The following is a 12,802-nucleotide window of genomic DNA, read 5'->3' as shown; positions in this document are numbered from 1 at the left end:
CTCACCACTCACACGTATCAGTTTGCAGACGAGAGTAAAGGTTACCTGCTTCAACAGTGCTTGAACGGCAACCTTCTACTCTTTTCAAGCAATTTCTTTTTGATTGAATTCATCCCTTTTGAAAACCAAATTAGATCAAGCTATCCATAACATCGTAGAAACGAACAATTCGAATCACTCACACCACCTCTTCGGACCAGAAAAAACACCAAGGTAAGACAAATAACATATCTAGCTAAGAATAAATAAGTTATTAAACTAGCTGGTTGGCATAATAGTTGGATGTAATGTAACTAGCTAGCCACTACCGCCCAAGGCCGTACTACTGAGGGTGGCTAGCTAGCTACGTTGTGTAACAAACGCTACCTACTGTAGCCAGCTAGCTAACGTTAACAAGTTTGCGACGATGTCAAATGCGTTGCACGTTAGCATTGTAAAATAACTCAGCGTTATTAAGATAGCTACTAATAACAATCGTTAATGTTATAATTGCGGTGTTCGATATCGTGGTGGTTTACTAAATGTCTTTGTTTTGCCAAATAATGGCGTCTGGCGTTCAGTGCTGGCAACATTTTTTTTTCAGTAATCGGCTCCATGATTTGCAGTTACGTCGACGTCACAGCACCAATTTGACTTGCTGCGGTCCCAGACGTAGCCTTTTGTCCACTCTCTTACGCACACCGCGCCCTTTGTTCTTATCTGCCTGTAAGCGCGACGTTGCGACATTAAGTGGGGAAAGTCGTTAAACGTTATCAACTAAACACACGTTTGGGGAGGAGTCAGAACTCTCTAAATATAAATTGGCAACACTGACGGCCTTGGTCGGTGAAGTGCAAAGATCTATTATATTGACGAGAGTCGATTAACAATGGAAGTACATGCATACAAAGGCGGGATATATCTAGCCAATCTATTGTAGAATATAGCAATTCCCTTGTAACAACAAACATTGCGTTTGATCAAATAAACTTCACTTATCAAAGTAGCAATTCAGTTTTTTTAAACCTTTTTTTATTAAGTCAGTTAAGGCAAAACCCGTCGATGCTGGGCCAATTGTTCACCACCCTAGAGGACTCCTGATCACTGGCAAAGAATGAACCTCTAACTAAATTGTAGAAATGTAAACGTGTATTGAAAGCATTTCATGAACTAAAAGGTGTGAAATGAAAATATTGTCCCCACTTGCATTAATTTATTGACGTAGCCCCAGAGGCTTATCCGAAAGCCAACCACATTTGGTTTGATCGCACACCAGTTGGCAGTTGTGAATTCGCCTAATTATTTTGCCAACTCTTCCCACCTATATCAAACCATTTGTTTGAGTTCAGTCATAGCCGCTAGCATTTCTTAATGAACCATATCTAAAACAAGGCTATATCAAGAAGTGCAGTTGCCCTTAACAGTCTTATCTGTGTAGACATATTTTGGGCGGTGTCGACTCTTTTGCTACCTCTCTGGATGCTATGTACATAGATAAGGTTAGAGTATCTAGCTAAATAGAAGAATATCTGTTTAACTATTTGGTGACAGCTGGATTTGCAATGACCACGTCCTGCCCATCGCGTTTAAATGCTTCACTGTGGTGTTTTGGGTCATATTTTGATGGCACTGCATGTGGAGATATGCACGCTTCATAAAGTCCAAATACTTTTGAGACTCATGCTCTACTAGCCGGCTAAAGTGATTCATCTCTCATAACCAAACCCATTATCTATAGAATGGAATGACTGGATAGCACCAACCTTCTGTAAAGTTAGACTGAGTTATTGAAAAGTCAGAATCTTCCCTTTAGCATCGGGGCTCCATGCTGTTTTAAAAGTGTCTTAATTCATTGGACCAAAGTGTGCCCTTTCCTTTTGACAGTTAATACATTTCCATTTCAGAAACATGTCTCCTCCGGTGAGACAGAACTTCCATCAGGACTGTGAGGCTGCCATCAACCGGCAGATCAACCTGGAGCTGTACGCTTCCTATGTTTATCTGTCCATGGTAAGACTGGAAAGGGAATGGAGAGGAAGAAGGGTTAGGCAAGTGTAGTCTCGGATACTAGTATGACTGATTAGATTACAGGAACACTGAGTCATGGGGTGTAAGAAGGTTACACCCCATGACAGTGCAGATGAGTGTTTTCAACACTGGCCTCTTGGCATCTCATTTAATACTATGGCCTAAATTGTCATATTAAGTGCTTTTTTTTGCAGCATTTGCTGTTAACAGGAGGCTACCATGTTTATGCCTCAACTTTCTCACTAATTAACAAATCATTCAGCACTGTCTGTGATCATGGGAGCATCCATATTAATGTAGTGTTTAATTTTTTTCTTATTTAGTGACTCCCAAATGATGCATTTACCATTTCTATTAGATGGAAATTTATCCCAACAAATTTGCAGTCACAAGCTTGATGTAGTCATTGCGTGTTAGGCATATGGGACCACATATGTTTACTTTAATATACTGAAGTAAATTTGTCCCATTACCTTAATTCCCCTAAAATGGTTGGACTGTATAAAAGTGCTGTACTTTCTAAACTGTTGACCTGACATGGATCAAAATGCACTCAAATTAAAGCTGTCTGTAATTGAACCTCATAGTCATTGTATCATTTCAAGTGCTGGATACAGATTCAAAACAACAATAAAATATCACTGTCCCAACACTTGTGGAGCTCATTTTATCTGCATACTGATAGTAGTGATCATTGTAGATGCACATTGATTCTACTGATCGCTACTTATGTCAAGATGGTAGAACTGGAACCAGCCAGGTATTTTTGAATTCACCTTTACCTTCTGTCTCAGGCGTATTACTTCGATCGTGATGACCAGGCCCTGCACAACTTTGCTAAGTTTTTCAAGAACCAGTCCCACGAAGAACGTGAGCACGCTGAGAAGCTGATGAAAGTTCAGAACCAGAGAGGAGGGAGAATCTTCCTGCAGGACGTCAAGGTGTGTGCTAAGTGCTTGTGTGCATGTCCATGTTTCGCCTTTGTGCAAATGCATGCTTTCAGCGGCAGTTTGTGGGGATATAATAGTTCCCATCTAGGGAGGACTGACAGGGGGAGATTGAGGGTGTGGACCACTTATCTTTCAGACATTTAAACCGCTGCGTGTGTCATTGACACTGTCAGAGATAAATGTACTGTTGCAATGGGCATGGAGAATGTTAAACTGCAGCCATACTGAATCCTAGAGAAAGACTGACTTTGCTTACATAGTAAAGCAATGAGGGGTTAAGAAAACAGGCAACAGGTGATATTTAAATGTGTCTAAATGGTTATTAAGCAGCTAGGTAGCCAATGTGTACTCCAGTTTGTCTGACATAAGCCAGTGGGGGGGAATAGAGGCTTGTGAAGAGGCACTACGGCTGCTCTTTCTAACACCATATGTATGGCTTGTTCCAGAAACCAGAGAAGGATGAGTGGGGTAGTGGTGTGGAGGCCCTTGAGAGTGCCCTGCAGCTGGAGAAGAGTGTAAACCAGTCCCTGCTGGACCTGCACAGGGTCTGCGCTGATCACAACGACCCACACGTGAGTATATGGAGTCATGAACTATACAAAGGCAAAACGCTATGTTATTTTAACTGCAAGATGTTTTTAACAATCTCTGAAGATTTCAAATCAGAATCTAATCCACCTATATTTATCATGTAATTCAGGATATCACAAACAGGGCGCCAAATCTGAAGTCTGTCAGGTTTTTCATGCAGTTTACATTTTAATCAGTGCCAAGTCCAGAGGGTCACATGATGGGTTTTAAAAACCCTTTTCCTCTAGGGTCTAGAAGAACACTAGAGATTATTCATCCCTGTTCTGTTTGAGGCGTCACTCCACTGAGTTTTGCTTACCTGTTGGTCCTTTCTCTCATTTGGTCCTTTTCGCTCAGATGTGTGACTTCATTGAGACACACTACCTGGATGAGCAGGTGAAGTCCATAAAGGAGCTGGGTGACTGGGTGACCAACCTCCGCCGGATGGGTGCCCCACAGAACGGCATGGCCGAGTACCTGTTTGACAAACACACTTTGGGCAAAGAGAGCACATAGACCCTCCATTTTCTTGCTATATCCTACAGCTGTGTTTGTCTTGCTTGATATATCTATAGGATTGGCATCAATCAAGTTCATCCTTGAATCCTTAGTTTGTGCTATGCTATTCCCTCCCGTTCCTATAAGCCAGTATCCCTTTCCCCTCCAATTGCCTGTCTAGCCCGCTTGTTTTGAATGCAGTTGTCAATAAATGAAACCCTCTGGATTCTGATGGGCCTCTTTGTCATAATTCTGCATAGGTGTGTGTATCTAAAGATTAGTCTGAATGGTCTCATTCAGACATAGTTAAACACTGAACAAAACTGGTCTGATACAAAATGGATAGAGTAGAGAGAATTCAACAAGTTGGAAGATATAGTGGAAGCTAGAGAAATGAGACTGACTATAAAATAGCGCACTTTCTTTTTTCACCTTTATTTAACCAGGTAGGCAAGTGTAGAATAAGTTATTATTTACCATTGCGACCTGGCCAAGAAAGCAAAGCAGTTCGACCCAACGGTTACAGATGGAGTAAAACAAATATGCAGAAGTCTATATGCGATGTGAGCAAATGAGGTGAGATGGGAGGTAAAAGCAAAAAGGCCATGGTGGCAAAGTAAATACAATCTACCAAGTAAAAAAATAAACACTGGAATGGTAGATTTGCAGTGCAAGTAGAAATAATTGGGTGCAAAGGAGAAATGCAGTAGGGGGAAGAGGTAGTTTGGGATAAATTATAGATGGGCTATGTACAGTAATCTGTGAGCTGCTCTTATAGTTGATGCTTAAAAAGCTAGTGTGGGAGAAGTGTTTCAGAGATTATTGTAGTCTGTTCCAGTCATTGGCAGCAGAGAACTGGAAGGAGAGGCAGCCAAAGTAAGAATTGGTTTTGGGGGGTGACCAGATACCTGCTGGAGCGCGTGCTACAGGTGGGTGCTGTTATGGTGACCAGCGAGCTGAGCTAAGGGGTGACTTTACCTAGAAAGATGGTGTCGGAAAGGCTTTAAGTGACAGTATTGCTTTAATAACCATATTGAAGTAATCTTGCAGTCACAAGATTAAGTGTGGTCCTCCCCCTCCGATTTTGGAAAGCATACAGTTTAGGCTACATACTATGAACTTCACAGCATGGTGAAAGTGCAAAGTGAAGAGCTTGATGCTCATTTCCCAAAAATATTGAGTGTCTTATTCTGGTGATAAAATTAACACTCAATGTGTGGCTGCCATTTGACAATTAAAAATGCTCTCACAGTCCATGAACTCATTCTGATTTGTTGTGGCCCCCACAATCATTTAAATTGCCCATCCCTGATGTAGGCTATACCCACACTATCTACGAGCTGTTGGCTAGAGTGCGTGTGCCAATACCAGAGTGGGCATATCTGCTATATTAACTCTATTTTTTTGTAACAAAACCATCAGTTGAAATTGTAATGAAAACAAATTTAACATTTAACTGATAATTTTTTTACGTGCACTACCTCGTACACAGAATTTTATCTGCAAAAAGTCTATCTGAAGGGAGTAGGCTCAGATATTAATGCAGTTTTGAATATTTAGATAAATCACGTGCAAATTTGATGGAAACCTCGCTATGGATTAAGATTTGAGATGTATATTAAAAGGTTTTGTGGCAAATCGCTATATATCCATTTAGCTGGAATGGAATGTTTGTATCCTGCAGCTTAGACATAGATATATTACTTTATATGTATTTTTTTATATTGTCGTAGACATCACTAGACAGGAATTCGAATAATATCCAGTTTATGTAAGCTAGTGCGGCCAGGCTCATAATGGCTGGAATGGAGTAAATGGAATTGTACCCTTTTGCCCTCAGAACAGCCTCAATTCGTCGGGGCACGGACTCTACAAGGTGTTACAGGGATGCCGGCCCATGTTGACACCAATGCTTCCCTCAGTTGTTTCAAGTTGTTTGAATGTCCTTTGGGTGGTGGAGCATTCTTGATACACATGGGAAAGGGTTAAGCTTGAAAAACCCAGCAGCGTTGTAGTTCTTGACACAAAACGGTGTGCCTGGCACCTTTCATACCCTGTTAAAAGGCACTTAAATCTTTTCTTGTTTCAATTGTCTCAAGGCTTAAAAATACTTTAATTAACCGGTTTCCTCGTATTCATCTACACTGATTGAGGTGGATTTAACAAGTGATATCAATGAGGGTTCATGTATTTTACCTGGTCAGTCTATGTCACGGAAAGAGCAGGTAGTAATTTAAGAGATAATGCCCTCAAAACGGGTGTTATAGATTACATGTAATCTGTTACTACCCAACCCTGCCCTTAGTGTAGTGGGTCTATGACATCATCCTATCTAGGGTTCTATATCTATGATCACCAATGTGTCATTTGTACAGTTCATATATATATATATATATATATACACACACACACACACACACACACACTACAGTTCAAAAGTTTGGGGTCACTTAGACAAGTCCTTGTTTTTGAAAGAAAAGCACATTTTGTTGTCCATTAAAATAACATCAAATTGATCAGAAATACAGTGTAGACATTGTTAATTTTGTAAATGACTATTGTAGCTGGAAACGGCTGATCTTTTTATGGAATATCTAGATAGGTGTACAGAGGCCCATTATCAGCAACCATCACTCCGGTGTTCCAATGGCATGTTGTGTTAACTAATCCAAGTTTATCAATTTAAAAGGCTAATTGATCATTAGAAAAACCTTTTGCAATTATGTTAGCACAGCAGAAAGCTGTTGTTCTGATAAAAGTAGCAATAAAACTGGCCTTCTTTGGACTAGTTGAGTATCTGGAGCATCAGTATTTGTGAGTTTGATTACAGGCTCAAAATGCCCAGAAACAATTAACTTTCTTCTGAAACTCGTCAGTCTATTCTTGTTCTGAGAAATTAAGGCTTTCCATGCAAGAAATTGCCAAGAAACTGAAGATCTCATACAACGCTGTGTACTACCTTCACAGAACAGCGCAAACTGGTTCTAACCAGAATAGAATGAGTGGGAGGCCCCAGTGCAAAACTGAGCAAGAGGACAAGTACATTAGAGTGTCTAGTTTGAGAAACAGACACCTCACAAGTCCTCAACTGGCAGCTTCATTAAATAGTACCCGCAAAAACACCAGTCTCAACTTCAACAGTGAGGGGGCGACTCCGGGATGCTGGCCTTCTAGGCAGAGTTCCTCCATCCAGTGTCTGTGTTCTTTTGCACATCTTAACCTTTTCTTTTTATTGGCCAGTCTGAGAATATGGCTTTTTCTCTGCAGCTTTGCAAAAAATTAAAAAATTGGAGTCATGAGAAGGGTAAACCTAGCCTATGACCTGACTCATCACCTTATATATTACTGCCCCCTAGTTATGACAAGTTCAGGGAGTGAGTGTTTTAATAAATAAAACAATGAACACTTAACACACCAACATGAAAACAGAGTCAATAACACCTGAGGAAAGAACCAAGGGGAGTGACAGATACAGGGAAGATAATCAAGGAGGTGATGGAGTCCAGGTCAAATCAAATCAAATTTTATTTGTCACACACACATGGTTAGCAGATGTTAATGAGAGTGTAGCGAAATGCTTGTGCTTCTAGTTCCGACAATGCAGTAATGAGGCGCAGGTGCGCGAGACAGGTGTGCGGACACTCAGCAGCCTGATGACCTAGAGGCCAGAGAGGGAGTATATGTGACACCAATCTAAAATTGGAGTCATGAGAAGGGCTAACCTATGCCCTGACCCATCACCTTATATATTACTGCCCCCCAGTTGTGGCATCCCAAAAAACACACAAACTCTACAACCCATATTTCTTCTAGCCTCCCACAAATTCTTTATCTTCTTAACACTAAAACTGAACCTAAATAATATAAAAATGAAATGTATATATTTTATACAACTTAAACTAAATAGAAACTAATACTGATGTACAAAAATAACAGAAATAAAAACAAATATAAAAATACATAACCTTGCTGTGCTGTCTCCATACTGACATGTCATTATGCAACCGACATGACGTCATCATGATGGCACTGGCCATAAAAGTTTAAAACTAGTTAAACATATTTTTTCTTTTTTTTGTTACCTTTAGAATTTCTAGTATTTGTTAGCACTTTACACTAAGGTACTATTTGAAGTCTGTTTTATGTACAGGTAACTGCCAAAATAAAGGAAACACTTGAGATTTGATTTGATTTTGATTTGATTTAAGTAAAGGAGGGATTCAAAGTATTTTGAAAGCAGGTGCTTCCACACAGGTGGGGTTCCTGAGTTAATTAAGCAGTTAACGTCCCATCATGCTTAGGGTCATGTATAAAAATGCTGGGCAGGTCATTATTTTGGCTATCATGGCTTTGGCCCGCAGGATGACAATGCCCCCGTCCACTGGGAAGGGGTGGTCACTGATCTGGTTGACTGAGCATGAAAATGATGTAAACCATATGCCATGGCTGTTTCAGTGACGAGATCTCAACCCAATTGAACACCTATGGGAAATTCTGGAGCAGTGCCTGAGACAGTGTTTTACACCAAAATACAATGATTTGCAATTGAGGACAAAAGTAAATAGGTCAGTACAGTAAAAGCATTCAAATCTATAATTTGTTTTCTGATGTGTTGTTGCTGACTAGAAGAGGCAGTGTCAGTTAGCCATTCTCAAGAGGCCAGACAGGGGTTATATCCAGAAACTGGTAGGCCTCACTAGATGCTAAGAGGCCTATGTACTTTAAACTGTCCACATACATTTTTGTTGTTGTTGCAGTATGCCCCATAAAAGCTCACTAGGTTTTCTAATACCTTCTTTGTGAGGCATTGGAAAACCTCCCTGGTCTTTGTTATTGAATCTTTGCTATATGTAGTTTACTGTAGTCTAGTCAATGCCATCCATTTCAACTATTGCTGTATATATATTATTCTATCCTGTGGATTTTTTATTTGATTCATTTTATTTCACCTTTATTTAACCAGGTAGGCCAGTTGAGAACAAGTTCTCATTTACAACTGCGACCTGGCCAAGATAAAGCAAAGTAGTGCGACACAAACATCAACACAAATAAACAAACGTACAGTCAATAATAGAAAAGAAAAATCAATTTGCAGTGTGTGAAAATGTAGAAAATTAGGGAGGTAAGGCAATAAATAGGCCACAGAGGCAAAATAATTACAATTTAGCATTAACACTGGAGTGATAGATGTGCAGATGATGCTGTGCAAGTAGAGATATTGGGGTTCAAAAGAGCAAAAAGATAAATAACAATATGGGGATGAGGTAGTTGGGTGTGCTATTTACAGATTGGCCGTGTACAGGTACAGTGATCGGTAAGCTGATCTGACAGCTGATGTTTAAAGTTAGAGAGAGAGATATGTCTCCAGCTTCAGTGATTTTTGCAATTTGTTCCAGTCATTGGCAGCAGAGAACTGTAAGGAAAGGCGGCCAAAGGAAGTCTTAGCTTTGGGGATGAACAGTAAAATATACCTGCTGGAGCGCGTGCTACGGTTGGGGGTTGCTATGGTGACCAGTGAGCTAAGGCAGGGCTTTACCTAGCAAAGACTTATAGATGACCTGGAGCCAGTGGGTTTGGCGACGAATATGGAGCGAGGGCCAGCCAACAAGAGCATACAGGTCGCAGTGGTGGGTAGTATATGGGGCTTTGGTGACAAAACGGATGGCACTGTGATAGACTACATTCAATTTGCTGAGTAGAGTGTTGGAGGCTATTTTAGAAATTACATCGTGTAGTCAAGGATCGGTGTGATAGTCAGTTTTACGAGGGTATGTTTGGCAGCATGAATGAAGGAGGCTTTGTTGCGAAATAGTAAGCCAATTCTAGATTTAATATTGGATTGGAGATGTTTGATGTGAGTCTGGAAGGAGAGTGAACCAGGCGAGGCAGTCATTTGAGAAATCAAGGCTATTGAATCTGCCGATAAGAATGCGGTGATTGACAGAGTCAAAAGTCTTGGCCAGGTACTGTCTTTTATCAATGGCGGTTATGATATTGTTTAGGACGTTGAGCGTGGCTGAGGTGCACCCATGACTAGCTCGGAAACCAGATTTCATAGTGGCAAAGGTACGGTGGGATTTGAAATGGTTGGTGATCTGTTTGTTAACTTGGCTTTTGAAGATTTTAGAAAGGCAGGGCAGGATGGATATAGGTTTATAACAGTTTGGGTCTTTGAAGAGGGGGATGACCGGAACAGCTTTCCAATCTTTGGGGATCTCAGACGATACAAAAGAGAGGTCGAACAGACTAGTAATAGGGGTTGCAACATTTACAGCTGATCATTTTAGAGGGAGAGTCCCATCACACACACATATATATATTTACACTATGGACTCATTGCTTGTCGTATCATTTTTATATTTCTTAATTCCATTCTTTTACTTTTAGATCTGTGTGTATTGTTGTAAATTGTTAGATATTACTGCACTGCTGGAGCTATTAACACAAGCATTTCGCTACACCCGCAAAACATCTGCTAAATATGTGTATGCAACCAATAAAAATTGATTTTATTTGTAAACAAGAGTAATTGTGACCAGTAGCAGGATGAATAATGTTGAAGTCAAAAGTTTACATACACCTTAGCCAAATACATTTAAACTCAGTTTTTCACAATTCCTGACATTTAATCCTAGTAAAAATGTCCTGTTTTAGGTCAGTTAGGATCACCACTTTATTTTAAGAATGTGAAATGTCAGAATAATAGTAGAGAGAATGATTTATTTACGATTTTATTTCTTTCATCACATTCCCAGTGGGTCAGAAGTTTACATACACTCAATTCGTTTTTGGTAGCATTGCCTTTAAATTGATTCACTTGGGTCAAACATTCCAGGTAGCCTTCCACAAGCTTCCCACAATAAGTTGGGTGAATTTTGGCCCATTCCTCCTGACAGCTGGTGTAACTGAGTTAGTTTTGCAGGCCTCCCTTGCTCGTGCACGCTTTTTCAGTTCTGCCCACACATTTTCTATGGGATTGAGGTCAGGGCTTTGTGACGGCCACTCCAATACCTTGACTTTGTTGTCCTTAAGCCATTTGCCACAACTTTGGAAGTATGCTTGGGGTCATTTTCCATTTGGAAGACCCATTTGCGACCAAGCTTTAACTTCCTGATTGATGTCTTGAGATCTTCAAAATACCCACATAATTTTCCATCCTCATGATGCCAACTATTTTGTGAAATGCACCGTCCCTCCTGCAACAAAGCATCCCCACAACATGATGCTGCCACCCCTGTGCTTCACGTTTGGGATGGCGTTCTTCGGCTTGCAAACCTTCCCCTTTTACCTCCAAACATAACGATGGTCATTAAGGCCAACAGTTCTATTTTTGTTTCATCAGACCAGAGGACATTTCTTCAAAAAGTACGATCTTTGTCCCCATGTGCAGTTACAAACCGTAGTCTTGCTTTTTTATGGCGGTTTTGGAGCAGTGGCTTCTTCCTTGCTGAGCGGCCTTTCAGGTTATGTCGATATAGGACTCGTTTTACTGTGGATATAGATACTTTTGTACCTGTTTCCTACAGCATCTTCACAAGGTCTTTTGCTGTTGTTCTGGGATTGATTTTCACTTTTCACAACAAAGTACGTATGACGGCTGCGTGGTCCCATGGTGTGTATACTTGTGTACTATTGTTTGTACAGATGAATGTGGTACCTTCAGGCATTTGGACATTCCTCCCAAGGATGAACAAGACTTGTGGAGGTCTACAATTTGTTTTCTGAGGTCTTGGCTGATTTCTTTTGATTTTCCCACGATGTCAAGCAAAGAGGCACTGAGTTTGAAGGTAGGCCTTGAAATACATCCACAGGTACACCTCCAATTGACTCAAATTGACTCAAAAAAATGTCAATTAGGCTATCAGAAGCTTCTAAAGCCATGACATAATTTTCTGGAATTTTCCAAGTTGTTTAAAAGACACAGTCAACTTAGTGTAAAGAAACTTCTGACCCACTGGAATTGTGCTACAGTTAATTATAAGTGAAATAATCTGTCTGTAAACAATGTAAAATGATGTCCTAATCAACTTGTCAAAACTCTGTGGTCCTTCTGTAGCTCAGTTGGTAGAGCATGGCGCTTGTAACGCCAGGGTAGTGGGTTCGATCCCCGGGACCACCCATACGTAGAATGTATGCACACATGACTGTAAGTCGCTTTGGATAAACGCGTCTGCTAAATGGCATATATATATATATATATAAAACTTCTCTAGTTTATTAACAAGAAATTTGTGGAGTGGTTGAAAAATGAATTTTAATGACTCCAACCTAAGTGTATGTAAACTTCCTTCTTCAACTGTAAATAGATACTAATGGTAATGGCAAGCAATAATAAATGAACAGCAGCATAGGTGTGAGGGGGAGCAGTAATTGTGTAACCCTTAAGATAAAGTTGCCAACTGTAAGATGTGGACATGCAAATTGCCTTTCATGTCTATGTCTATTAAATACCTGTATTCTACCCTACTATAGTAGTCTATAATGACTAATAATAATAATAATGATGTTGAAATACTGTTTTAGTAATTTCATATGTACAGTATATATTGCATTCTTAATGCCATTTCATTCAACTATTGCTGTATATATACTATTCTATCCTACGTATTCTACAGACATTCTAAATATTCTATCCACATACCGTCCATAACGTCTATACATCCCATCACACACATATATATATATACTTCAGTCTCTGACATTGCTTGTAAAATTTATATATTTCTTAATTCCATTATTTTACTTTTAGATCTGTGTGTATTGTTGTAAATGGTTAG

General features: G+C 40.0%; 1 protein-coding gene across 1 annotated transcript; it reads left to right on the top strand.

Annotated features, from left to right (window-relative positions):
• LOC124033650 (ferritin, heavy subunit) lies at nucleotides 1–4,257 on the top strand. Its single transcript, XM_046345791.1, has 5 exons — nucleotides 1–213; nucleotides 1,884–1,989; nucleotides 2,802–2,948; nucleotides 3,404–3,529; nucleotides 3,885–4,257. The coding sequence occupies exons 2-5, from the start codon at nucleotides 1,888–1,890 to the stop codon at nucleotides 4,041–4,043; spliced, it is 534 nt and encodes a 177-aa protein (XP_046201747.1). The 5' UTR covers nucleotides 1–213; nucleotides 1,884–1,887; the 3' UTR covers nucleotides 4,044–4,257.
• Nucleotides 4,258–12,802: the final 8,545 nt, after the last annotated feature.

Source organism: Oncorhynchus gorbuscha, linkage group LG04 (assembly GCF_021184085.1).
Source record: "Oncorhynchus gorbuscha isolate QuinsamMale2020 ecotype Even-year linkage group LG04, OgorEven_v1.0, whole genome shotgun sequence".
Lineage (NCBI taxonomy): Eukaryota > Metazoa > Chordata > Actinopteri > Salmoniformes > Salmonidae > Oncorhynchus > Oncorhynchus gorbuscha.
The sequence above is the reverse complement of the archived record's forward strand: the minus strand, read 5'-3'. Positions and strand labels throughout refer to the sequence as shown.

What these genes read in the sequence shown, in the direction of transcription:
- LOC124033650 (XM_046345791.1), top strand. Translation starts at nt 1,888, where the DNA reads ATGTCTCCTCCGGTGAGACAGAACTTCCATCAGGACTGTGAGGCTGCC. An exon ending in CCTATGTTTATCTGTCCATG is followed by an intron (nt 1,990 to 2,801) that starts GTAAGACTGGAA and finishes CTTCTGTCTCAG; the next exon opens with GCGTATTACTTCGATCGTGA. An exon ending in CTGATCACAACGACCCACAC is followed by an intron (nt 3,530 to 3,884) that starts GTGAGTATATGG and finishes CTTTTCGCTCAG; the next exon opens with ATGTGTGACTTCATTGAGAC.